This window comes from Notamacropus eugenii, chromosome 4 (genome assembly GCF_028372415.1).
Source record: "Notamacropus eugenii isolate mMacEug1 chromosome 4, mMacEug1.pri_v2, whole genome shotgun sequence".
NCBI classification, from domain to species: Eukaryota; Metazoa; Chordata; class Mammalia; order Diprotodontia; family Macropodidae; genus Notamacropus; species Notamacropus eugenii.
In genome coordinates this window covers 324,063,971-324,091,596 of record NC_092875.1, presented here as the reverse complement: position 1 = coordinate 324,091,596, position 27,626 = coordinate 324,063,971, and the positions used below count along the sequence as shown (strand labels likewise).

The window sequence follows — 27,626 nt, the reverse complement described above, 5'->3', positions numbered from 1 at the left end:
TCTACAGTTTAGGATTATTCCAGCCACTACCCCCTACCCCCATCCCTAACCCTTAAGCACATCTCAGTTCATGGGACTGACTCACAGCTCTAGAATGTTAGCTGGAAGGGAATTGAGAGAACTTCCAGTCCTACACCCTCTTGTACAGATGGGGAAACTGAGATTATAGGTCATAGAGTTAGAGCTAGAAGGGCCCTTGGAGATCATGAAATCCAACCTTTTCTTTTTTAAGGATAAGAAAACGAAGCCCAGAGAGAGTGAGTAACATGCGATCCCGACCCAGTACTCTGAACCTAATTTCAGCACTGTTTCCACTGTTCCATATGGTTGTCTGGTTTGTTTTCAGTCATGTCTGACCCTGCATATACCCCATTTTGGATTTTCTTGGCAAAGATACTGGAGTGGTTTGCCATTTCCTTCTCCAGCTCGTTTTACAGATGAGGAAACCGAGGCATATATTTCTATAGATTTACTCTTTCTTTGCGTATCTCTCTCAATCCACACACATCATGCATGTAGGCATGTGGTACCTCACATTGTTAATCAACAGTTCCACAAACACGTTACATGAAACAACTTATCTTCAAAGGAGAATTCCTGAGGAAATGTTTTAAATGTTTTAAAAGTCAGTGTGTTAGTGTGTGCATTCATAGTATAATGGGGAAAGGGATTGTAATCTTGTTGCCCAAGGCAGCATTTTGCTGTAAATAGACACATGTATATTACATGCCTGAGCAACTACACGTATTTGTAAGAATATGTATGTGTGTAGTATATAGGACTGGTCTCGTGACTTCCCAGATGATAGAATCATCTATTTAATGCTAGAAGATACCTCAGGGGCCAGTGAATCAAAGCTGCTTCCTTTGTTATAAGTGGGGAGACCTAGAAAGATGGAATTATTTTCCCAAGGTTACACAGGTGATAAGTGACAGAACTGGAGTTTGACCTCTTCCTTAGACACCAAGCCCAGTGCTTCTGTGTCTATCGGTTTAGTATATAACTATTCTCTTTGTGTGTAGATTTACTCCTTCAGCTAATTAAAAGGTTATTATTCAATCATATCCCACTCTTTGTGACCCTTTTTGGGGTAAAGGTATTCCTTCTCTGGCTCATTTTACAGATGAGGTCAAGAGGATTAAGTGACTTGCCCAGGGTCACACATCTAGTATATGTGTCTGAGGCTAGATTTGAACTCAGGAAGATAGAGTCTTCTGGTTTCCAGGCCGGACGCTGTATCCACTGCGCCACCTAGCTGCCCCTAAATTAGAGTAATAACTAGGAACAAGACTTATAGTCCCTGACTCAGAGTTGTTTTAGCCTATTGTGTATGTTGCCTCTCTCTCAATGATCAATTAACGATAAAGTTCTTATCCGTTAACAAAAAAGTGGTCTCTACTTTTGGTCCCTCTTCATCCAAAGACCCTCAAGCATTTCATCAAAATGTTATCATCCAGTCTGCATAACTACAGATGCAGAGAGTTTGAATGGTTGGACCAAGAGCACTAAGTCTAATCAGAGCTGGCAAGAAGAATCTGAATCCAGAAATCCTAGGACCAAAGCCATGTTCTCTTCCAGGGCTGGGAGGAGCTGAAGTGAGGAAAGACCTATCATATTTTTGAAAGATCTCTAGGGTTATCAGTCAGTGGGGTTTACAGAACAGGGGGACACCCCCCTCTTGGATGTGTAACTTAGTATACACATCCTGGCATCTTATTCAAAGAGTGGCTTTTGTCATATCACACCTTGCACCCAGGCATTTTCATACAAAAATACCATCTTTATTTGGAAAACATCACACCCACTAAGAGCTGAGGTTACAAAGGAAAATAAACGTCTAAGTACCTATTAAAAACCCTTATCTCCAAACTAACTTTTAGCAAACAGTATTTAGCTAATCCTTTGTGTCACCCACAGGCTGCTTTAGGCACTTTTCACAACCTTGTGTATAACCCCATATTATTGACAGTTGCTCTTTGGGGTACAAGTACTAATTACCTTCCCTGTTATTCTTTAAACACTCACTCTGCTCAGTTGTTCCTGTTCTTATATGCCAGCTGAACTAAGAAGACATCACTGCCCCTTGCTTCTACATTTTAACCTGCATCTCTTCTCTGAAGCATGGTACTTAAAACCTAGCCCTTGCTTGACTTTTCATAAAGGGACCATGATCTTTCCTAGATGTGTACCAAACAAAGCATAACATGGTTTAAACAAATACGTGCAGATTTATCAGAGCAGTCATACCCAGAATTCTGGGCACCAGATTGATAAACCTGGATGCCAGACCTCTGACACTTCCAGTCTTCTGGATGCCCCCCTCTTCTCCTCTCAACACTGCAAATGTGAGTGGTGGATGGCCTTATTGATGTGTCTAGAAGGGAAATGTGGCTCAATTTCAGTACAATATGAAGAATGATATATGAAGGTTACTCCCCAAGACCATAAAAGAGGAAAGGATTAAGGCATCCTTGCAGATAATCACTTGCCCTGAGCAATTAAGTGTGATGGTAGGCTCGAAGGGTGGAATGCTCATTTTGTTCCTGGTTAAATGAGTTTACCTGGTGTATAGGGGTTTCTTGAGCTTGGGGTGGAAGGAAGGGGAATCTTTACCACTGCTGTTGCTGTTAACAGTTTTATCAGAAAATTCAGAGAAAGTGGCTTCCTTTCACCTTCTCTCTGCTTTCTCTACAAGAACTGTCTTCTTTCCAATGAGGGTTATGTCTTGTTGTTGATGAAAAGAAGTAATGACTGCCAAGACCAGACTCAAGATACCTGGAAGAGCCCACCATGGTATTGATCATTTACAGAAAGGGAGGAGAAGCCATGACTGGTGGTAGAATGAGTGCTGGACTGGGAGTCCTGATTCTTCCACTAACTAAGCTATGTGACTTCCAGGCAACAGACTGTTCCTCTGGGCTAGTTTCCTCTATAATATGAGAGGGAGGGAAAAGATCATGGATGGGATCATAGATTTGGAGCTGAAAAGGATCCTAGTCCAACCCCTTTATTTTTACCAGGAAGGTAACTGAGGCCCAGAAAGGTTCAACAATTTGTCCCAGTTCACACAAGTAATGTGCACAGAACAGTAATTCGAACCGAGGGTCCTTGACTCCAAATCCAGCCCTCATCTTGCACCATGCTGTCTCTCTTGTGACTTGTCAAGTGTCCCTGCTGAGACCCAGACAAGTGTGTTGGAAGTGTCTCCTGGCCGCCGTGAGAGCTGTTCGCTCATCAGCCCCAGGGAGCCTGCCCCAGAAGAGGAAAGAACTCTTTTGCAACAAAGGCTGGGTATTAGATGACGGGCCTGTCAGATTCTGGCATGTGGCTTGGCCTGTTAGGAAATAAAGTAGACTCTTTGTCTGCTTTCCAGCAGGCGCGTCTCTGCTCTCTTTCCACTGGTTTGCTCAGTGTGAGAGAGCTGGCTCCAGGGGCAAGGGGGGAAACTCTCCCTCTCCCCTCCCGAGGGCCCCACATGCCTCTCCAGCTCCCCATCTCCGTCTCAGCTGGGCCTCCATAGGCTGGCCACCCCTGTGATACTACCCTCCAGGCCCGACTGCTATCTGCCCATCTCTGATGGAAAGACAGGGTGACTTGTGGGGAAGGATCCGGTTTGTTTCCTTCTTGGGTAGGGCTCCAACTCCCTCTTATCTCCTTTCCTGCCAGGCCCAGGGACTCCTCAGCTTCCTCACTCACACACACACACTCAGACCCTACCCCCACAACACACAGACTTTTGAAATGCTTCTGTATGATTACTATTCCCTAGTCAGTCAACAAATGTCTGGTAAGTGTGTTGTGACGATCCAATGAGATTGTGTGTGGAGAGCACGACATAAATGCCAAGAAAGAAGCGTGGGCCTCTGTGGAGTCCGAAAGATGGGTTCACAGCCTGCTTCTGATGAATACTGACTGGCTGTGTGACCGTGAGTAGTTCATTTAGCCACTCTCTAAAGACTCTAGGTTATAGATGGAAACTGCATGAGTGGGGGGACCTTTCACGCTCTGGTTCTCAGTTCTAGATGAAAATGTAGTTGGGACATAAATTTTATATATATATATGTATATATATATATATATGAAAATATATAAAATGAATATATATAAAATATATGAAAATATATTTGAAAATATATAAAATAAATAAATATGTTAAATAACAAAATAAGTAAAAATACAATAGAACACAGATAATGTTCAAATGTGCTTTTCTAATTCAAATGCCCCTAGCTTTATTGTCCACAGTTTTAGGCATCTCATTTCTCATTGGAGTTTGACATCAGTGCTCCACACCAATGAAACCCTTAGTTTGGGCCACAATAAATGTTGGCCATTGTTATTATTAGGAATTAGGCACTTACTGTATACAAGACCCTTTGGTGTTGGAGAGGAAGATAAAGAGTTTTCAGTTTAATTGGGGAGGCAAGACTTAGTTGAAAATAGAGAAATAGCTGATATATAAACAGATATGATACAGACATGTATGATACAGACATAACAGACATGATACAGAAGATGTGATAGGAATTGGAGAATGAAGAAATGAAGGTGGGTTGAAGCTGGTAGAGAAGGATTCTTTCATCAGAAATTGACGTAGACGTCAAAGATGGAGAGAATTTGGACAGGTAGAATTTGCTCAGTCTTCTTTGCCCTGTGTGGTTACAGGGTGACTAGCCAAATAAGGGCACAAGTTCGTGCTTTAAATGATGGCTTGATAATCATACTTCATATTTTTATATAGTTTTACAGTTTACAAAACACTCTCACATTTGTTTTCTCCTTGGAGCCTTACAATAGCCCTGTAAGGTCATAGACAGGATGATGATGATAATAATAACATTAACTGGCATTTATATGTGCTTAAGCGTTTGCGGATTTCTTTACAAATATCTCATTTTATCCTCACTGTAACCCTGGGAGGTAGGTGCTTTTATTATACCCATTTACCAGATGGGGAAACCAAAGTAAACCGTAGTTAGGGGACTTAGAAGTAGTCTCTGAGGTAGGATTTGAACTTGGATCTTCCTAACTCCAGGTATAGGACTCTATCCACTTAGATTCCTTATTTATCCCTATTTCACAGGTAAAGAAAGGTCACCCAGCATGCCTATCCAACTACCAGTGAGGCTTTACTCTCCGTATATCTGAAATGGGAGATATCTGTAGCCCACATCAGGCATGGTATTTTTGATGCTATATTTTGTGTGGAGCCTGGGGATTGGCCACGATGACCTCTCCAAGTCCCTTTCCAGCCTCAAGAGTCAGTGATGTTACATTCAGGTTGCTATGGGGACCAAAACTTTGAATTTCCTGGCTCCAGGGCTGTGAAAATCACAACCTGAACCTTGCATGGATGTGGGTTTCTCGATTAATTTCCTGTTTGATTGTTTGCTTTAGAGGGCGGAAAATGCCGGTGCAGGCAGCTCGCTCCCTGAGCTGTGACTCTTATCACACCCCCGCTTCTGGCAGGTTCAAGTCCAGGCCTTGGGTGGGCGGGAGAGAGAGGGGGGCCAGGGGTTACTGGCAGATGAGTGGCTCCCAGATGCCCAGCCTGCCCTCCTCCCCCACACCCTCCGGCCGTGCTCCAGCTCGGGGAGTGTTAGCTTACCCGGGCTCCCGGGAAAGGCTGGCTTTGCAGAGAGCCAGGCACCAGTGAGGGGGAGTTGGAACGGGCCTCCCTCCCAGCCCGCCCAGCCCAGCCCAGACAGGCGCTGGCTGGGAGCCAGCCCGCAGTCTTTCCCCCCTGGACTGGGTGGAACCAAACTGTCCCCTAGGAAAGGGAGTCTTGGGAGGGTGATGCCCAAGTAACTCCTGGCAAAACCCTTTGCAACAGCAAATGCCCAGGAGGGAAGTTGAGTCTAGCTCTCTCTGGGGGAGAAACTTTACAAATTAACTGCATTTACATATGTTTTTCTTCTTGCTCAGGTCCCTGTGGGGGCCTCTCTATGCACTCCAGCAAAGCAAGACAAGCAGGCTTTCACTAGAGTTACCACCATAATAACGTCTCCTTCCCCAGCAGGTTTCCCCTCAGGAGTCCTGAGTATTTACGGGTTTTATACCCTTCCCCTGTGAGGAAGGCCGGAGGAACAGGTAGTATGATCCCCTTTAATAAGAGTCCCTTACACAGATACTGAACTTGACATATTTCCAAGCCTTAGAATCTATTATCTCATTTGATCTTCATAACACTCCAGTAAGTTATGGAGGTCAGGTGTCATCTTCATTTTATAAGGAGGGAAAAAACTGAGGTAAAGGTCAGATAATGAGTTTCTCCCCCACTGCCTATGAGGGGGTACATGCAATTTCAAGTTGAGATTTTCTTTCCTTTGGCATTTGAAGTTTTTTCCCCGTCATCATCAGAGCTCAAGGAGCTTTTGCAGGTTGTAGAGTCAGAGTCAGGAATACTTGGGTCGATGAACATCTGTCACACATGGCTCTGAAACCCTGGGCAAGTCTCTTATCTCCAAGTGCCCCCCCAGCACCTCCCCTTTACTGATCTTAGTTGGTAGAGGAATTTCTCTGGAAATTCCCATTACAAAAGAAATCATGTGTCAAGTCCGAAATCCTAGCTTTTATTTGTATAGCACCTTAAGGGTTTGAAAAACGCTTTGAAAACATTATCTCCTTTAATTCTCACCACAGTACTTTGAAATACATGTCATTGTTATCCCATTTTTCAGCTGAAGAAACTGAGAGTACAAGGGATAGTTCTTAACTCCAAATCCAGCCCTCTTATTAGGATCCGTGATGGCCTGTGAGCTCCACAAAAGCTCTTTGAGGGAAGAAATACATATTTGCATTCCCAGCAGCTAGTAGGGTGCCTGGCCCAGAATAGGTGCTTTATAAATGCTAAATTAAAGTCTTCTGAGACTCATTATCTAGGAAACTCATTTCATCCTTCTAAACATCAGTTTCCCCAACTGTAAAAAGACATAATATTTGCACAGAAATTACCAAGGTTGATATGAGTACTTTACATACCTTAAAGTGCTACAGAAATGTAAATTATTATAATTGAATCATCATGAATACCCATGACATGCCTTCAGCCTCATCAGGTAATGTTTTTTAGAGTAGGCGGAGTGGAGGGAAAGAATATGCATTTCTGTAGCACCTACTGTGTGCTAGGCACCATGCTGAACCCTTAGAAGTGTTCTCATTTGATCCTCACAGCAGCCCTAGGAGGTAGGTACTGTGGTAATCCCCATTTTACAGTTGAAGAAACTGAGGCAAACAGAGGTTAAGTGACTTGTTCAGAGCCACAGAGCTATGTCTAAGGCCAGATTGGAATTTGGGTCTTCCAAACAGCAGGCCTAGCATGGTATTTACTGCCCAGAGATCACTTGTTTTACATGGGCGGAAGCTGAGGCTAGAGACAAGAAGGGATTTGTCTGGGATTACCCAAATTGTAAGTGACAGAGCCAGTATTCTAAGCCAGACCTCCTGATTCAGGGTATTTCACGTGTATCCCCCTGGTCTGCGGCTTGCCCCTGACCATCTCAGGTCTCTCTTTGGTTTCATTTACCTGGAACTCAGTAAGTATAAGATCCAAAAAATGGCATCCCAGATCTCTGGCCCAGTTTTCTACAGATGTCTGAACTGAGCTGCCTCTTAATCCCTCAACAGAAGAAAATATTTGCCCATTGCAAAGTTTGCTATCATTGAAGTAAACCATTTAGAATTTTAAAGGCAGAAGGGACTTTAGGCATCATCTCTTCTAATATCCTCATTTTACAAATGAGGAAAGTGAGTCACAAAAGGGGAAGTGACTTTACCAAGGTCATATAGTGAGTTAATGGAAAAACCAGGACCACTATTGAACCCTGAACTCTTGATTCTGTGTCAGTGCTCTCTCCATTCTCTGGGGCTGCCATAGGTTTGCAAGCTCAGCATTGAAGACGCTTATTATTCCCTCTTAAATTCTTGCTCCATCACTAAGGTATGATGCTGTCAAGAAAGTGGTATTGCCTCAATTAGGTGGTTCATGGGCCAAATGAAACTTTGATCTGAAATACAGATCCAACAAGAAATGGTTCTTAAATTCTCATCATTGTCCAAAAGACTTCATTAAACACACAATTGCATATGTCAGTCTGTGAAGCGCTGTGTATAGACTGTCCCTGTTCCCAAGGAGATTAAAATGGAAAACTATTTACACAGATGTGCATAAACACATAAATGATGTACAGACAGCAGAATAAAAGCATTCACTAGGACAAAGGTAGACAGTAGATTTAATCCATGTTTAACATAAGTATAATTTAGGGGAGCTGGGAATTAAAGATAACTACATAATTAGGGAGGAGATGGGTGCGAGAAGTTGGAGAGACTAGGGACATTCATACTCTAAGCAAGAAATCTTCCTCCTCTAGGTTTGCTAGATTCTGTGGTCCCTTCACAAAGACAGTCTTAAGACATAAGTCTTTAACTCTGATAGCTTTTGTCCTAGCGTAACAAATTCATTAAATTTGGTTAAAACTTGTTCTGAATAGGTTAATGGGCATAAAATGATTTTTTACAAATGTTTTCCTTCCCCTTAAAAAAAAAAAAAAAGAAGGAAGTTGGGCCAGGTTGTAAAATATACATGCAGGATAAACATTAGAGGTGAAACAAGAGCTGAGACTTGAAACCAGCAGGGGTAAGAATGGTCTAAACTGGAAGAAATTGGGCTACTAATAGAAGAGGTCTAGTGACAGTTGAAGAAATACATACGGGGCTATGAAAATAGTCTTTGACAGCCAGTTAAATAAAAGAGAAAGCTATAGGAAGATGATTGAACCTAATGTTTTACTGTAAACAAAGCTTATAACAGTTAACTAGTGAGAAAGATATTGAATTTGTACTTAGAGGTTTGCTTTGCCTTTAACCCTTGCTATAACTGATGTGTTTGCTTATACATGAGACATCAGACTGCTAATTAAGGGAAAATAAAATATTCATGGAAAGTAGAAGAGTATTGTCACATTCAAGTAAAACTTAAAAACAAAGTTTTATATAAAAAGCATAAATAAATAGATTATTTGCTTTATCTCTGTTAATCTTAAACTATCCTCACATGAAGAAAGCCTAACGAGTGGATTTATGCTAACCCAAGCTACTGTTCACATGATGACAGAACCCTAGATATAAGTATAGTTCCCTAGTTAATTTGTTTCCTAGGGCTATGCATATTTTCTGTAAGCCATGCTTATGCCCATTTCTAGAAAAGTCCCACCAGATCACCACCTCAGACAGACTGCTGACTAGATCCAAGACTGGGGAACATAGGCACATCCCAAATGTTGCTTAACTAAATGAAAGCACTGTATTATGCTGAATTGAAAGGCCTGAGTTCTGTGTGTTAATCTTATCTTGATAGATTATGCTGTGTGACCTGGGGCATATCACACCTAATCTCAGTGTGCTATTATTTCTTCAGCTCCATTTCCAATAGTGATAATAATACCTCTGTTTCTGTATTCCCAGAAAGATAGTATGAGGATAAATGAGATGGTACTTGCAAAGTGTGGCCCACTGACGTGGCACATTTAATTACAAAGATATATCTTTGTAAAGATATATTTAATAACAATAATAACATGTTATAGTCATGTCATACTTTGTACTTTTCAAAGTTGCTTCTCAGCCATGATCTCATTCGACCCTCACAATAGTTCTGGGAGGTAAGAAGGGTAAACTTTATTATATTAATTTTATAAATGAGGAAACCAAAAACCAGAGAGGTGATTTGCCCAGGGTCACAAAGCAAGACAGCAAGTCAGTATTGGAGCTGAAGTTAAAGGTTCAGTTTTCTCACTCCAAGGCTATTCATGGGTCTTTGGCAACGTGACCAAGAGATCAATAGGGTATGGCTTTTCTTTATACAGACATTTAAGATATGACATCTACTGTACAGGAAGCAAAGCCCAAGCTCACTTCCACTCTCAGAGGGTGTCAATAGCCCCACTTTTCTGTATAGTAAATCCTCTAAGTGCCAGAACTTCATTGTTCTAACCATTTGGGACAGAAATGCTTCTGAAAGGACCTTTGTCTATTCTACTATGCTCCCCACTTTAGTGGAGCCCAGTGAACCTGTGAACATCATTTATCTTTTTCTTAGTCACCATTATCCACATCTGTAATTGGAACATTCTATGGGGGCAGCTCTGTGCTGTTACATGGGGTAAATTAACATGTAGATACACAAACATGGGCCCTGACATCGGTCCCAGGGAGGACTGTAGCAGAGGGTACAGAGGGTAGGCATAGAACACTATACTAAATACAATACTGGTGGCTGTTTAGCATGCACACACAAATACAGCTAAAACTCCACCTTCTACAGGAAGCCTTCCCTTTTGTCATTGTTGTTCAATTGTTTCACTTGTGTCCAACTTTTCATGACCCATTTGGGCTTTTCTTGGCAAAGATCCTGGAGTGGTTTGTCATTTTCTTTTCCAACTCATTTTACAGATGAGGAAACTGAGGCAAGCAGGATTAAGTGACTTGCCCATGGTCACACAGTGTCTGAGGCCAGATTTGAATTCAGGTCTTCCTGATTCCAGGTTGGGCACTATCCACCATGCCAGCTTAGCTATCCTAAACCTTCCCTAGACCCTCCTTATTCTAGTGCTTTCACTTTTTAAATTTTTTCCTATTCAGCCTGTACATAGCTTGCCTTGAATATATTTTTGCCTTTTTGTCTCCCCTATCCAAGAAGATATAGATAGAGTGCTGAGCCTGGAGGCAGGAAGATTCATCTTCCTGAGTTCAAATCTGGCCTCAGACACTAGCTATGTGACCTTGGGCAAGTCATTCAATCTTGTTTGCCTCAAGTTTCTTCACTTGTAAAATCAGCTGGAGAAGGAAATGGCAAACCACTCCAGTATCTCTGCCAAGAAAACCCCAAATGGGGTCACAAAGAATCAGACAAGACTGAAAACTGAACAACAGTTCTGTCCGCTCTTTCAAAGCCTTCCATGGCTTCACGCTGACCATTGAATAAAGTATCAGCTGCTTAACTTGTTTTTAAAGGGCCCACAATCTAGCTCTTACTTACCTTTTTAACTTCTTTCACATAGAGTAGGGCAATGGAAAGAACTCTGGATTTGGAGTCAAGGAACCTGAGTTGGAGACCTGACTCTAGTACTTAACTAGCTTTGTGATATTCACAATTAATGTAATCTCTAGTTTCCTAAGTCTGCAAAAGGAGGGAGTTTGACTAGGTGGTCTCTGAGGGACCTTCCAACTCCAGATCCTATGATCACACCCTATCATCCTCTTCAGACACTCTGCATTCCTGCCAAGCTGGGCCACTCCCCAGTCATTCTCTGATTCCTCATCATGTACTCTAGACTTCTTGTCTTTGCTTAGAGTATCTCTATGCCTGGTAAAACTCCTCTGACATATTTATATGTTGTAAGTCTTTCCTTTCTCTTTAGGGCCCACTTCCAGCAGCCTTATTGTGCCCCTCCAGTTAGAAATCGTCCCTCCATCCTTGAATCTTGACCTCTCCTGTAGGCATAATCATATTCTAACTTGTATTCAATTGTATGCTCCTAGAAATTAGGCTCTTTAGATGCCTAGTACCCAGCATGAAAGCTTGTATACAGCAGGGGCTTAAAAAATGTTTGCTAAGTTGAAATCTCTGTTATGAGTGTCTATTGCTCTTAACTCCTGTTGATCCTCTCCATTTCTCTCCTTTTCTCTGATTTTCTTTTTCCCTTGTCTTCTTTCTGTTGCTTCTCATACTTTTTGACATCATGCAAGAAAAAAAAGATGGCCTTTCATATAGCTTGTCCGCCCTAGAACTATCCTTTCCTTCTGTGAAGCAATTGTGAGAAATCATGGAGAATCTCTGATGCTTCTCAGCTGGGTTCATTTCACTTCTCAGTGTTTAGGGGCTGCTTCTTTACCCACAAAGACCATTTTTTGGTTGGTCCACTTACTACCTGTATGAATTTAGTCGAGCCACTTCCCTTCCCTTGTGCCTCAGTTTCTCCACTATAAAATAAGCTCAGTGATTTGTAAGGTCCTTTCAGGATGCCTTGACATTCTGTGATTCTGATTCTGGGGAGTTTGGAGGGGTTGTTTTTATTGTTGTTTTGGGTTGGGGAAGGGTATACTTGGGAGAGTGATGATGGCTATTTTCTTGTTCTAGAGTCTCTCACAGGGCCTACATTCAGGAAGTCTAGGTTTTACAGGAACTATACTGACTATATTATAGTTCTCATGCCAAATATGTTGTTATATGTCAAGGCTAGTGTATAAATTTATTTAACAACCATTTCAGCTCAATATAGAGAAAAATTTCCTAACAATTTGAGTGATCCAAAAATGGATTCTTCTAACTGGAGTTAAGGCATTAAGCCAAGGTTAAATGAACTACCTGTCAGGTGGGCTATAGAACAATTAAGGGGATAAAAGGTGGTCTTCTTGGGTATGAATTCATTTAGAATGGTCCATGAGGTCTTTTCTGTGATTTACTAAGTATCTTCTATGTACAGGGTTTGAGGCTAGATAATAGAAATGACACAGAAATAAATAAGACTCAGCCCCCACGCCTACAGGGAGCTGGCAATACATGCATCCAGACATTGGACACACATTGTGTATGTATGAGCATATATGTACATATTAACAGAAAGATGGTATGATATGATTAAGATAAGGTGAATGTGTCCAGCTCCTAAACCAGCCCTCACATTAGTGGCTTCCACCTAGGCTATAAAGCTTAGACTTCCATGGAATCCTAAAAGTAATGGAATCTCACAGTCTGCCAGAGTCATTCATTCTGCCCCACAAAATGAAATGGACCCATCTGGACCTCATTCCTCCTCCTATGCTACAGGCAGCTGGCTGGTGAGCTCTTGGACAAAAATTGACTTGTGACTGTCATGGGGACAAAAAACAATCACCTTTGGACCTTCGTTCTCAACCAATCAGACCATCAGAAGAAAGAGAGATTCCATTGCATGCCACCCCACCCCACCCCACCCTTGAGGCAGTCTTTTCCCCTGGTTGCTTTTCAGCCTCTAGAAGCTCTAAGTGTGGAGTGTCTTGGCCTCTCTTTCTCACCCTCAGGGGAGGATATGATAGGCGTGCCCATAACAATCCTCTAGGACAGACAATGGGACTGGAATGTACTAGCTTCCGAGCAAACATTATAGGCCTAGTAGAATTGCCTTGGATTCCCATCCAAGAAACATATTTCACTTGGTTGTCATTGTCATTATAGGTCATTGGTAGCTTACTCTAGCCCCTTTCTATTCTTTCAGAACTTTTGCAGTCAGCTTGTTCCTCCTAACCTCAGGGTATAGTGCCATAGACCCACAGGACCTCACACCATAAGCTGCTTGCATAAGGTGGGGGAGGGGGTATTCCATCTGCCAGCCTACCTCATTGCCAACTATCTTTTTAGCCACTCATTTACCTTAAGTATGTCTCACCAGAAAGTACCCAGGAAAATATACCAATGGAAGAAAGGTCCCTTTATCATAATCCCAGGACTTATTTGACCCTCTATCATTTTAGAAGGAAGAGAACAGGTCTTTGAAAGAATGGGACTTGGAACAGGTAATAGGACATAACACTTGAGGAGAGGGTTATGGCAAGCCAGGGAAGAGAGAAGAAAGAGAATGGAAAAGTAAAGGGTAGCAAAAAACATGTCTGGAGAGACCAGACCCAGGTGGGATTCTGTAGCATGAGAGCCTGGAAATCTAGGGGAGGGCAAGAGGGCATTTAGCACTTGGGTGAGAGGTATTAAAAAGCACACAGGATAGCAAAAACTGACTTTCCCTACTGTGCAATTTTGTCTGTGGCCAGCCCTGAGCAAGGAGGTACAGCACCTGGCATCATTAGATAGTAGGGAAAGACTGTATCTGCAGGTATGTATTCTGGTCTGGCTCTGCCCCTAATGGGAGGGCATACCTAATGAGGTATATCACTTTGGGCAATTCACCTCCCTGTCTGGGCTCCATTTTCTTTATCTGCAAAACAAGGAGATTTGAGCCAGAATTCTTAATCCTTTGTGTCCACTCTGGTCATCTCATGAGGTCTATGGAACCCTTCTGAAAATAATGTTTTTAACTGCATAAAATAAATAAGATTATAAGGAAAACAAATTATGATGAGTACAGTGATCAAAATATTTCTTTTACACTCATGGGCTCCAAGTTAAGAATCCTTAGACTGGATGATCTCTAAGTCTCTTCCAACTCTGATTTGTGAGATCCTTCAGCAAATTAGTTCCCCATGCCAGCCCTTGGGTTCAGCCTCTGTGAAATGAGAGGACTCTTCAACCATTAAGATTCTATAATCTCAATCCAGAAATTCCTGGCCAATGTCAGAGTTAGAAGGAGGAACTGATTCCAGGTCTCCAGCCCTCATCTGTTGCAATTATTCCCTTTTGTGGGACAGCAGTGAAAGAAACAAGATTTTTTTTTTTTATGAAAGAAAAAAAGCCCAAACCAATTTCTTTGAGAAGCTCCTATAGGCTATTGGCAAGAGTTCCTATCAGAAAATATGATTTCAAGCTTAACTTACATTTTTCCATCTTTCATTTTTCCATCCACTTTCAATGAATAATCAAGAGAACCAGGTACTCTGTGCAAAGGAGGACCTGCAGAGCCCCTCAAAAGGCAATCCCTGTGCATGTCATTGAATACTTCTAGTGGGACCCTAGGGTAGGCAGAAAGAAGACACTATTAATAAAACCAAATATGTCCCATTCAGCTGCGGATGATGAATGACACATAGCGATGTCACTAGATGTGTGATTTTGGGAAAATCACTTCAGGGAATTCACTTCCCTCATCTGTAAAATGGGAGTATGTGACTAAATGACCCCTAAGGCTCCATCCATCTCTAAAGCTAGGATCCTGTTATAGAAAGAAAAATAGCTCCATGCCAACCAGAATGAGAGGAGCAAGAAAGAAGAGTGGAGAAGAGGAGGCACATGGAAGGGAGGGTGAATCCCTCTAACCTTCTAATCACCATTGAACAGAAGGAAAGAAGACCCAGCAGGTGGAGAATGGAGAAAGTCCAATGAAATTTGCCAATCAGTCAGTCAGTCAGTAAACATTTGTTAAATATCTACCTAGTGCCAGGGCACTGTGCTAAAATGCTAGGGATAGGAAAAGAAGCCAGACAGTCCCTGACCCATCAGGGCATACAGCTCTTTTTGATTGGGGGCTCCTGGTGGGAGCCTTCCATATAATCCCTTTCTTAAGGATTACGAGAAGCTCCATTTAGTGTCCTAAGCAGACTGGCTCTGGAGAATCTTCCATTGGTACCTTTAAGCTAATGTCGGGGACTAAAAGTTCTTCCCCAGGTCTATTTGAAGTTCTCTCCTGCAGTAACTTAAGTTTCATTTCTTCTTGTGCCGTCATCTGTGGTACAGCTAGTCACCAAGGTCTAGCCCTGGGGGAGGGAGTCTGCCTGGTTCTGAGTGCTCTGGGGACCACAGCTGACCTCCTGCTTAAGCTCATGCAGCCTACAGGAAGTATTTCTAAAAGCTACCCGTGAAACAAAAGAATGAAGTTCAGGCAAAACCTATTCTTTTACTGCATATGATGGTGAATGGTGTGTGTAGTCTTTCATATTATCTACATTTACATAATGTTAGAGCTGGGAAGGTCCTTAAAGTCTGCTCCTTATTTTATAGAGAGGGAAGGCAGAGTCTGAGAGAGGAAAACCAACATTTCCTATGTACAAGATGTTTTGATGGGTAATATTGGGGGGGTAGAGGAGAGGGGAGAGAGAGAAAGTAGAGAAAGAAAAAAGAGAGAGGAGGCAGAGGGAGAGAAGGGAGGGAGAGAGAAAGAGAAAGGAGAGAAGGGAAGGAAAAAGGAGAGAAAGAAAGGAAAGAGAAAGAAGAGAAAGGTGGGAGAGAGAAAAAGAGGAGGGAAGAAAAAACGGAAAGAAAAGGGAGGGAGAGAGAAAAAGAAAAGAGGAGGGAAGTAGAGGGAAAAGATGGAGGGAGAGAAAAGAGGAAGGGAAGTAAAAAGAAAGAGAGAGAAAGTAGGAAAAGAGAAAAGAAAGAGGAGAGAGAAGAAAGAGAAAGGATTGGGGGGAACAATTTCCTTCCTTGGGAGCTCATATTCTACAAGTGATAACCTGCCCAAAGTTACAGGAATAATAGTAAAAGTTAACATTTATATAATCTTTTTTAAAAATTAATTTATTAGTTTTCAGTTTTCTACAGTCACTTCCATAAGTTTTGAATTTTCTCCCCCTCTTTTCCCCCTCCTTCCCAAGATGACGTGCAATTTTATATGGGTCACTTACATTCTTATTAAACACATTTTCACATTAGAAATGTTGCATAGAAGAATAAAACGAATGGGAGAAACCATGAGAAAAACCAAAACAACATAACAAAATAGAAAATAGCCTGCTTCATTCTGCATTCCAATTCCATAGTTCTTTCTCTGGATGTGGATGGCATTTGGCATCGAGTCCTTTGGCAGTGTTTTAGGTCCTTGCATTGCTGTGAAGGGCTAAGTCTATCAGAAACAAAGAGTGTGGCTCTTATTGTGTATAATGTTCTCTTGGTTCCACTCATTTTACTCAGCATCATTTCATCTTTTCAGGTTTTTCTGAAGTCTGCCTGTTGGGCATTTCTTTTAGCACAATAGTATTCCATTACATTCATGTACCACAACTTGTTCAGCCATTCCCCAGTTGATGGGCCATCCCCTCTATTTCCAATTCCTGGCCACCACAAAGAGAGCCACTATGAATATTTTTGTACATGTGGGACCCTTTCCCATTTTTATGATCTCTTGGGGATACAGTCCTAGAAGCGGTATTGCTGGGTCAAAGGGTATGCACATTTTTGTAGCCCTTTGGGCATAGTTCCAAATTGCCCTCCAGAATGGTTGGATCAGCTCACTTTTCACCAACAATGAATTAGTGTTTCAACTCTCCCACATCTTCTGCAACATGTATCATTTTCCTGTTTTGTCGTGTTAGCCAGTCTGATAGGTGTGATGTGGTAACTCAGAGTTGTTTTGATTTGCATCTCTCTAATCAATAGTGATTTAGAGCATTTTTTCATAGAACTATATAGATAACTTTAATTTCTTCCTCTGAAAACTGCCTGTTCATATCATTTAACCACTTATCAATTGGGGAATGACTTGTATTCTTGTAAATTTAACTAAGTTCTCTATATATTTTAGAAATGAGACCTTTATCAGAGAAAGTTGTAAAAATTCTTTCTCAGTTTTCTGTGTCCTTCCTAATCTTGGTTGCACTGGCTTTGTACAAAAACTTTTTAATTTAATGTAATCAAAATTATCCATTTTGAATTTCATGGTGTTCTCTATCTCTTTTTTGGTCATAAATTCCTCCATTCTCCATAAATCTGACAGATAAACTATTCTTTACACCCCTAATTTGCTTATAGTATCAAGCCATTATATCTAGATCATGTACCCATTTAGACTTTATTCTGGTATATGGTATCAAGCACTGGTTTATGCCCACTTTCTGCTACACTATTTTCCAGTATTCCCAACAGTTTTTGCCAGACAGTGAGGTCTTATTCCAGAAGCTGGGGTCCTTGGGTTTATCAAACACTAGATTGCTGTATTCATTGACTACTGTGTCTTGAGTACATAGTCTATTCCACTGGTCTACTCTTCTGTTTCTTAGCCAGTACCAAGTGGTTTTGATAATTGTTGCTTTATAATACAATTTAAGATGTGGTAGGGCTAGGCCACCTTCCCTAACATTTCTTTTCATTAATTCCCTTGATATTCTGGACCTTTTGTTCTTCCAGATGAATTTTGATATTATTTTTTTTAGCCCTAGAAAATAATTTTTTGGTAATTTGATTGGTATGGCACTGAATAAGTAAATTAATTTAGGTAGAATTGTCATTTTTATTATATTAGCTTGGCCTACCCAGGAGCAACTGATGTTTTTCCAGTCACTGAGATCTGACTTTATTTGTGCAAAAAGTGTCTTGTGATTGTGTTCATATAGTCCCTGGGTTTGTTTTGGCAAGTAGACTCCCAAATATTTTGTAGTGTCTACAGTAACTTTAAATGGGATTTCTCTTTCTATCTCTTGCTGTTGGGCTTTGTTAGTAATATATAGAAATGCAGATGATTTATGTGGGTTTATTTTGTATCCTGCAGTTTTGCCAAAGTTTCTTTATTATTTCAACTAGTTTTTTTTTTATTTAATTCTCTAGGATTCTCTGTTTGTCATTCATCATATCATCTGCAGAGAGTGATAATTTAGTTTCTTCTTTGCCTATTCTAATTTCTTCAATTTCTTTATCTTGTCTAATTGCTATAGCTAACATTTCTAGTACCGTATTGAATAGTAGTGGTGATAATGGGCATCCTTGTTTCACCCCCGATTTTATTGGAAATGCATCTAGCTTGTCCCCATTGCATGTAATGCTTGCTGATGGTTATATAATCTTTTTAAGGTTTGCAACACACTTTTCCTGTATTTTCATATTGGGTCCTCACAACAACCATGTGAGGTAAGTCTTTTAGGTGTTGTTATCCCCATTTTACAGATGAAGAAACCAGTGCTCAGAGACATTCAGTCCAAGATCAGAGAGCTGACAATTGTGAGAGGCACCTCTCTACAGGTTCCAAATCTAGTATTCTTTCCATAGTATTGTGCTGCCTCCAGTCCTAGGACCAGCAATCAAACCTCGGTCTTCTCATTTCATGATAAATGGCTCTTTCCAATAGACCACAGACTGTACTAATGTGCTGTCATGGTAGACTTCAGGAAGAATATTTGCATTTGTGTGTGGTCATGGGCCTTTCATTTTCAACCTGCTCACTGTTAGGTCAGATGAGATCTAAGTGTGAAAGTACTTTGAATATAAAGTATTTTCTAAGGGTGTGTGTTCGTCCTTCGTTGCCAAAGAAGACCATGGCATCAGAGAAATAATGACATGACTTGCACCTGATTTTGTTTTTTGAGTGAGGGAGTGGAGGTCACTAGCCTCACTTCTCCTCCAGAGCCATCTGAATCCAATGAGCAGATATTTATCAGGATGACTAGAAATGACACAAGATGAGGCAGTTGGGGTTAAGTGACTTGCCCAAGGAGGTGAGATTTGAGCTCAGGTCCTCCCAACTCCTGCACTGGTGCTCTATCCACTGCACCACAGAAATGCTGTGTGGTAAATGTTTTGTAGATGGAACGAAGGAGAGACAAGGGCATCCGTGATTTGTTTACGCTTGCATACCTGGTTACAAATCTGAAAGTGTTTGAGCTGATTTAATCTCCACTAGGGATCCTCACTGGCTAGTTGTTCACAGCCTGTGCTTTCACCACAAATTCTGTCATTTTATAAGTCAGTGTTCTTAAAATCAGATTTCAGGTTTATTCTAAGTCTACATCACTCCCATATTTAGGCTTCTAAAGCAGGAAGGGGGCCTAAACTGATCTCCGAAGGATTCAGAATTACAGGAGGGATTCAGAACTGAAAGGGGCCATAGGGATCATCAGGTCCAAGCTGTTCCATTTTACAGATTTGGAAACTGAAGTTCAAAGGTCCTTGTACCAGGTCCCCCATGTAATAAATGGCTAAGATAGGATTTGAAGCCAACCTTCTGATGTTCATTCCTGGGCTTTTGGGTACTATCACTATGTACATCTTTGTTTCTCTTCAGAAAGACTTGTTAGTCTAATTATATGTGTCAGAACAAAGGGCCAAAGAAGATGTAATATATGTGGAGTGTTTCAGGGAGCCTGCGTCCTATGTGGGGGGTCAGGGGTTTGAGGGCTTGTGTTAAGCAACCTACCTCCTCCTACTATGATTATAGCTATCACTTAGGCAGGGAATTCTTGCTATGAAATCACAGAAATCCTCCTTAGGACCACATTCCCATTAGATAAATCACCAAGTTTTTTTCATGCTCAATTCACCAGACATTTTTAAGTGCCTACTATGCATCAAGCACTGTGTTAATTGCTGGGAATAAAAAGAGAAAAATAGAAAGAGGAGTTTACAAAATCTGTTGTGAGAAAACAAGAGGTAAATAGGGAAGTCATTTCAAAATTTATTGCTTTTTCTGGGGGGAGGGCAGGGACCCAAACCTGTTGTTTCGTTGGTATATATAAAAAGTAATGGGTTGAGGGGAATCATGAACAACTGGAAAAGTCAGGAAAGGCATGATGTAGTAGACAGTCATTGAAGAAAATTAGAGATTATGATTCAGTTCAATTTAACAAACATTTAGTAAGTGATTACTGTGTACCAAGCTCACTAGGTGCTAGAACAAAAAGACAAAGTTGAAGTAGTCCCTGTCCTCAGAGTGCTTACATTCAATCAGGGGAAAATGGCATGCATACGCATAAATAAATGAAACATTAATTTAATTTTAAAATAGAATTAATTTAAAATAACACAAAACAGTTTCAGAAACTGGGAGCAGCAACAACTGAAAATATTAGAAAAAAGCTTCCTGTAAGATATAGCACTGAAGCTGAACCTTTAAAAGAGTTAGGGCTTCCAAAAGACCCAGAAGAGGAAGAAAATGAATATGTGTGGCATAAGGACCCATGAAAAGGAATGGGTCTGTATGGGGAACATCAAATAAGGCAGTTTGACTGGAATAGAGTTTGTGATGCAGAATAATCTGAAATCAGACTAGAAAAATAGCATCATAGATTTAGACCTGGAAAGAACCTAAGAGAGACTACGAGATTTGCCGGTAGCCACTGAGGTATTAAGCAACGGAGCAGCATTTGAATTCTAGACCTTTTGTCTTGAGAGCCAGTGGTCTTTCCATTGGAGGACTTTAAGTGCCAAATGGATCCTGGTAGTAATAGGAAATGCTGAGCAGGATAGTGGCCCAATCATACCTGCTGTGCTTTAAAAGAATGACTATCACTTTAGTAGCTGTGTGAAGGATTGATTAGAGATTGGAGAGGCTGGAAGCAAAGAGGCAGAGTAGGAAGCTAGTGTAATTGTCTTAGCAAAAGGTGATGAGGGCCCAAAAGGAACAGGGTGCTGGTGTGAGCAAAGAGAGGAGGACAAAGGTACTTATGTCTCTGTTGTGGAAGGAGAATAGATAATGTCTGGCTGCTGATGGTGGGAGTGAGAGAACAAAAAGCACCAGGAATGACATTCAGGTTTCAAACTTGGGTGACCAAAATAATGGAAGTTAGGAATGGGTGTGCAAGATGAGTTCTGTTTTGAACAGGCTGAGTTTGAGATGCCTGGGAGCTTCTTGGTGAAACTGTACAGCAGGAATGTGGGGATGTGTAAGACTGGAGCTCAAGAAAGAGATGAGGGCTAGATTTGGGAAACTTCTGCTTGGAGAGGATAGCAGAACCTAATAGAATGATGCCATCACTGGGAGTGAAAAGAGACTAAAGAAGAGGCCTCAAGACAGAACCCTGGGGTTCCCTCATATGTGGAAGCAGGACATAGATAATGATCTCACCAAGAAGAGATGGGAGAAGGGAGGAGATGAGAGAGAAGGGGAGTAGAGGGGGGAGAGGGGGAGGGAAGGGAGAGAGACAGAGAGAGGAGAGAGGAAGAGAGATAGAAAGGAAGGGAGACAAAGAGGGGAGAGAGAAAGAGACAGAGAGAGAGAGAGAGAACACGAGAGCGCAGTGCCATGAAAACCCAGGAATGGGCAAGTGTCCTGGAGAAAAGAATGATCACCATAACAGATCCTTTAGGGAGGTGAAGAAGGATGAGGACTGAAAGAAAGCCATTGTATTTACTAATTAGGGGGTCATTGTTATTACCCTGAAGAGATCATTTTCAGTCTAGTGGCAGTAACCAGAAACCAAATTGTATAGGGTTTGAGAGATGAATAGAACATGAGGAAATGAAGGCTTTTTTCTAGGATTTTGACTATGAAAGGAAAGAAAAGAAGAGAAGAATAGCTGGGAGTGACAGGATTAAGTAAAAAAATTTTTTTAATTTGGGGACAAATTTTTTTAATAGGTGGCACAGTAGATAGAGCAGTGGGCCTGGAGTCAAGAAGACCTGAGTTCAAATCAGACATCAGACAGTTACTAGCTATGTGACCCTGGACAAGTCACTTAACCTTGTTTGCCTCAGTTTTATCATCTGTCAAATGAGCTGAAGAAGGAAATGGCCAAGCCCTCCAATATATTTGCCAAGAAAACCTAAAATAGGGTCACAAAAAGTCAGACATGACTGAAACAACTAAATAACAACTAGGTATTGCAATGGATATAGAGCACCCAGCCTGGAGTTAGGAAGATTTGAGCTTAAATCTCACCTCTGACATTTCCTGTATGACCCTGGACAAGTTACTTAACCTCTCAGTTTCCTCTTCTTGAGATGGGTATCAAGAAAGCTAATGACTAGAGATTGAATATTAAGGAGGAAGGGTGAAGGATAATTGTGGAAGCAGTCTGCCAGAGGAGACAGTATCCAGGGCACAAGTAGATGGATTGGCCTTGGCAGAGAAAAGGACCACCTCTTCCACTGAGACTAAGAAGAGAGAATTGAAGGTGGGGGTGGTGGGTGGGGAGCAGAGAAGCAACATGACATAATGGATAGGGCACTGGTTTCAGTCCTTCTTTAGATAGTTACTAGCTGTGTGACATGGGCAGTCATTGAACCTTTCTGGGACTCAGTTTCCTCATCTGACTTGATGGTCCCTTCCTACTCTAAATCTGTCATTCCATCATAAACTCCTGTGCCCACCCCTTCTGTCACTTTGTCCTTCAACCCTTCAGGATGTAGCAGATTTGAAAAAGGTCCAACCCAAAAACTAGTTTTAGAACTAGACAGAACCTTAGAGGGTCATTGAGCTCACACCTTCCATTTTACATTGAGAAGACTGAGGCCCAGAAAGGTGAAATGATTGATTTACTCTGTTACCTGACTCCAGGTCCAGCAGTCTTTCCACCATTCTATGCTAACTCTTTTCATAGACTTATCAAATCTCAGAGCTAGAAGGAACAGGAGAAAAAGATACTGTCTTTCAGGAACTTTTTTTTTTTGGTCTGTTTGGGTTGTGGTATCCTGATGTTTTTAAAATAATAGGAACCCTGTCTATACTTGTTTGAAAGGAGAAGAGAGGGGGCTAGGGACATGAACACAAAAACCCACTGTATAGTTGGAAGGCTTCCTGATAGGCTGATTGAAAATCTGGGATTGTACAATGAACCAATTAATCTTGATCCAGAGGTCCCAGCTGGGTGAATTCTAAATTAGCCTGGCAGTGTTCTGGGGCAGAAGACAAGCATTCACTGATGGTACCATGAAGGAGATGGTTGCTATAGCATAGAGATTATAGCCTAGAGACAATCATGAACCAGATTACGGCTAGGGAATTGTAACTGAATAGGTAGTTTAAGAAGGTTAGGCGCTACCCATTCAGTACTTTTATGCCCACTTCCAGTGATTTTACTCTGGTGTATTATTTATGGATCTCCAACTACAATCTCTCATCCTTCTACCTCTCTTACATAGAACCTGCTCTTCACCCTCATTTCAATGGCCCTTTAACCTCTCACTATTCTCCCAGTTTAACTTCCCACATTCTAACTTTACTTACCTGGATATGGGCCTAACTAGCCTCAGATGGTTTGCCAGTCTATTTCACTATCTCCCTTTCCTCACCCAAACCCCCTCATTTTGATCTGTACATCCATATCTGCTCTTTTCAGGTCTTCCTGCCTCTAGTCTTATCCAACTCCAGTCCATTGTTCTTACCCTACTATTTGCCAGGCAGTATTCTAAGCTCTGTTCAAGTTTCTTTCTCTGTCATTCAAGGGCGTCCATAATCTGGCACCACCCTGCCTTCCAGTCTTATCTCATGGAACCTCTTCCAATGCACTATATGATCCAGCCCATTGTAGTAGGTGGGTCACCCTGTGAACACCCACTCTGCTCACCAGCCATACCTTTCTTTGCTCACACAGTTTCCCTACCTGGAATGGCTTTCCTCTTTGCCTTTATCTGTTGAATTCCTACCCATCCCTTAAAATCCAACTCAAAGATTAAATCCTCTAAGAAGCTCCCCTGATCTTAATTCCAGTGCTTTCCTCCTGTTAATTATTTCCTATTTATCCTGCATATGGCTTACTTTGCATGTATTTGTTTGCATGTTTAGATTGTAAACTCTCTGAGGCCAGGGACTGTCTTTTGCCCCTTTTTGTACCTCTATTGCTTAGCACAATGTCTAGCAAGTAGTAGGCACTTAGTGTTTATAAATTGATAACTGATCCTATATGTGACCTTCCTCTTTGAACCTCACATAGTACTTGACTTGGTAATTCTCTTACGGATGTTTGGGGTAGCTAAATGGTGCAGTACATAGAGCACTGGACCTGGAGTCAGGAAGACCTGAGTTCAAATGTGGATTTGCATATTTACTAGCTATGTGATCCTGGGCAAATCACTTAATCCCTATTTGCCTCAGTTTCCTTATCTGTAAAATGAGCTAGAGAAGGAAATGGAAAACCACTCCAGTATCTTTGCCAAGAAAACCCCAAATGAGGTCATGAAGAGTCAGATATGACTGAAATGACTGAATAACAAAACATGAATGTGTTCAATTACATGAAAATAATCCTGTTTGTGTGCTATTCTCCTCTTCCCTCTAGTAAACTACATAAGGGTAGCTACTACACCTTATCTAAATTTTGTATCTCCCTGGTAAGTGTCCTTCATAAATGTCTGATGAATGAATATGAATGAATTTTTTAAAAAAACTTATTCTCTTTTCCTTTGTAAATTGTTTTTCTGGTGATGGAGGTTCTGGATTTATGATTGTATTAACATAGAGTATTCCTTCTTCCAAAGTCAAGTGACAACTTCTCTATATCCTGGAGTCTTACCTGGAGTTATCTGTAGCCTTGAGGGAGGAAATGATTTGCCAGGGGACATGTACCTGTGGGCAAACATTAGCCCAAGTCTTCCAGCCTCCAAGGTTAGGCTGACCATCATTCAGCCTCTTCTCTTTGGAAGTAAACCCTAAGAAATGTCCTGTTGTGGTCTCAGGCACAGGAGATACAAACATAAAAAGCATTCAGAGCAATTCTGTTTCTGACACTTCCCTCAGCATCCTGCCGTCAAGTGCTGGGACTTGACACCATGCTAAGTCATCCTGCTATGGCAACAAGAGCAGAAGCTGGTAAAAACCAAATCAGGTATGACTTACGTCTGAACCCAGTGAGCCAAGCAAGCTCAGAGGGAGGGAGAGTAAGAGGTTTAGTGCCCAAAGTATGTTTCTGTGATCAGAGAAAATTAGAAATTAGGAAAAGGGCCCCCCGGGCGCAGCTCCTCAGGAAGCTGACCAAGGTCATTGCTTCTTCGGGCTTGGCACTGGATGCTTACCATCAGCCAGTTGGAGTTTCCAGGGGTGAGCCAGGATTGTGCAGGAATACTGCCCTCCAATGTGAAAGTGACTTTCCTAACTGGTACCTTCTGTTCTATTTCCTCTGCAGTTGTTGCAATCTCAGGATGTGAAGGAAGATGCAGTCCTTTGCTGTTCCATGGAAGTAAGTGCATATCAATCCATCAAAAAGTATTTTATGAAGTGCCTTCTAGGGGATGATCTCAAAGAAATTTGGGAAGACTTGCATGAACTGATATAGAATGAAATGAGCAGAACCAGGGAGAACAGTTTATACGCTCATAACAATATTGTAAAGCTTTGAAAAACTTAGGAACTCTGATCAATACAGTGACCAACCACAAATCCAGAAGACTCATGATGAAACTATTCACTTCCAGGTAGAGAGGGATGGATTCAGTATATATTGAAGCATTTGGAAAGGTTACTTGAGAGAGGTTAAGACTTGAAGGAAGACTCTAGGCATCCAGGAATAATAAAAGTCAGAGGTGAGGAAGGATAGCATTTCCACTCAGAGCAAAACTATGCAAAGACAAAGAAAGGGGGAGACAGACTATCATGACATTTTGCTTCTTGGAACCCGTAAAGGAATGAAAGGGACCTCCAACACCATGGAGACTTCACAGATTCAAGCTCACAGATCCATAGATGACTAGAGGTGGAAAGGCCTTTAGAGGTCACCTAACCTAACACCCTCATTTGAGAGATGAGAAAACTGAGACCTGGAAAAGTTCAGTGTTGAGATAAGATTTTCCCATAATCAAATAACTATTTCAATGACTGAGCTGGGACTGGAACCCAGATCACAAATCTGAGAAGGAGGGACCTTAGCTACCTGGTCCAATCCATGGTCGAAAGAAATCTCAGCTCCAGTATCTCCAACAAGTAGACAGGTCTTCTGATGATAAGGCCATTGCTCTTCCCACTGTATCACCCTTCATACCATCAGGGAAAAACAGATTCATGAGCAAGGTGTCTCAGTAGACAGAACTGACAGCTCTTTAACTCTTTCTGTCCTTGGTTGGGGCAGACCTGTTATGAGAGACTAGGGTAAGGGGTAGAGGAAATATCTGATCTGCCTGTTTCACCACTTTCTAGCAGTTTGCCTTCTCCTTAGGACAGAGTTCTTCATTCCTATTCATTTGGGTCATTTATTAGCATCTACTCTGTGTCTAGTACCTACTATGTGTCATGCACTGGGAATACAAAGACAAATAAATCTCTGCAAATAAGCAGGGATCAACCATGGCACCACTGGAAGGATACCAAAGTGACCCCTCCTGCTCCAAATGATGTCCCCTATCCTCCCTGCTTTAGAGTCACTCCTTTGTGTTAAGGCATTGTCCTCCAAAGACTCAGATTTGCTTGATTTTCCATATGCCCAGTTTCCTCTTGCTGGGCTTCCCTACTTTCGCTTTCCCAGCTCAATAGGATTAATACAGAAGGACCCTCTTGTCAAATGTTCCCTGATCCCCTTCCTACAGAATTCTATGAGATAATATTTGTAAAGCACTTAACATAGTAGGTACTGTGTTAGGGTTACTATGTTAATAAATGCTCATTCCTTTCCCCCTTCTCCCAGGTGCTTATACCTTCCCAGCCCAGTTCTTGCTCCAGGTGCTTACATCCTCCCCCCCTTCCAAATGTGTCACACACACATACAGCCATGCATGCACACACATGTGCCACAAATGCCAAACACACTTCAATAGCACAGGCTTACATGAGAATGCTTTGTGCATGAGACCCTCTGCAGTCATAGGTCCTAGAAACCCTCAGGAATAGAGATCTCCTAGAACTTTTGTTTCTAACATCAAAGGCCTTTGACAATGTCCCATGCTCTTCTGAAGTTTTCTGTTTTTCAGTGTTCTTTCAGTTCTGAAAGAACTGAATCCCTCCATTTTAGGGAGGTGGGTATGCCTTTAACATTCACTGCTAAAAATCCCCTGCCATGGGAAGTGACCCTGAGTTTTGAAGGCCGTGCCTTGCCTGCCAAGCTGAAAAGGCTACCAGAACGAGTCTGGTGCCAGTAGCAGGCCTGTCATCTGAGGGCCAGCTCAGCTAAGGGCAGGGAAGGTCAGCACAAGAAGTTTGGCCACCAGGTGATGAATTTTTTTGCATCTATAGCTGCAAGGCATACAAAGGCAAAGAGGGGTTGTCGTCGAAAATGACCAACGTGCCCAACTGTTGACATTAGAATCTGTAGAATCCTCCAGTTTTTAACACCTTTTTGAAAGACTACATAGTACACTAGATGGAAAATTGGCTTCAGAGTAAAGAAGACTTGAGTTCAAATCCTACAGCGAACACATA

The 27,626-nt window shown here is 41.6% G+C and overlaps 1 protein-coding gene across 15 annotated transcripts in view; it reads left to right on the top strand.

Annotated features, from left to right (window-relative positions):
* The window catches only part of CTIF (cap binding complex dependent translation initiation factor), a 490,358-nt gene that overhangs the window by 454,896 nt on the left and 7,836 nt on the right, over positions 1–27,626 (top strand). For 14 of the 15 annotated variants that reach the window (XM_072605163.1, XM_072605153.1, XM_072605161.1 and 11 more), the window contains one exon: positions 25,405–25,458. In XM_072605163.1, coding sequence (XP_072461264.1) covers positions 25,405–25,458 — 54 coding nt within the window. Of the gene's footprint in view, positions 1–18,424; positions 21,449–25,404; positions 25,459–27,626 lie in introns of those variants that run through there. The other variant, XM_072605156.1, reaches the window with a different exon arrangement.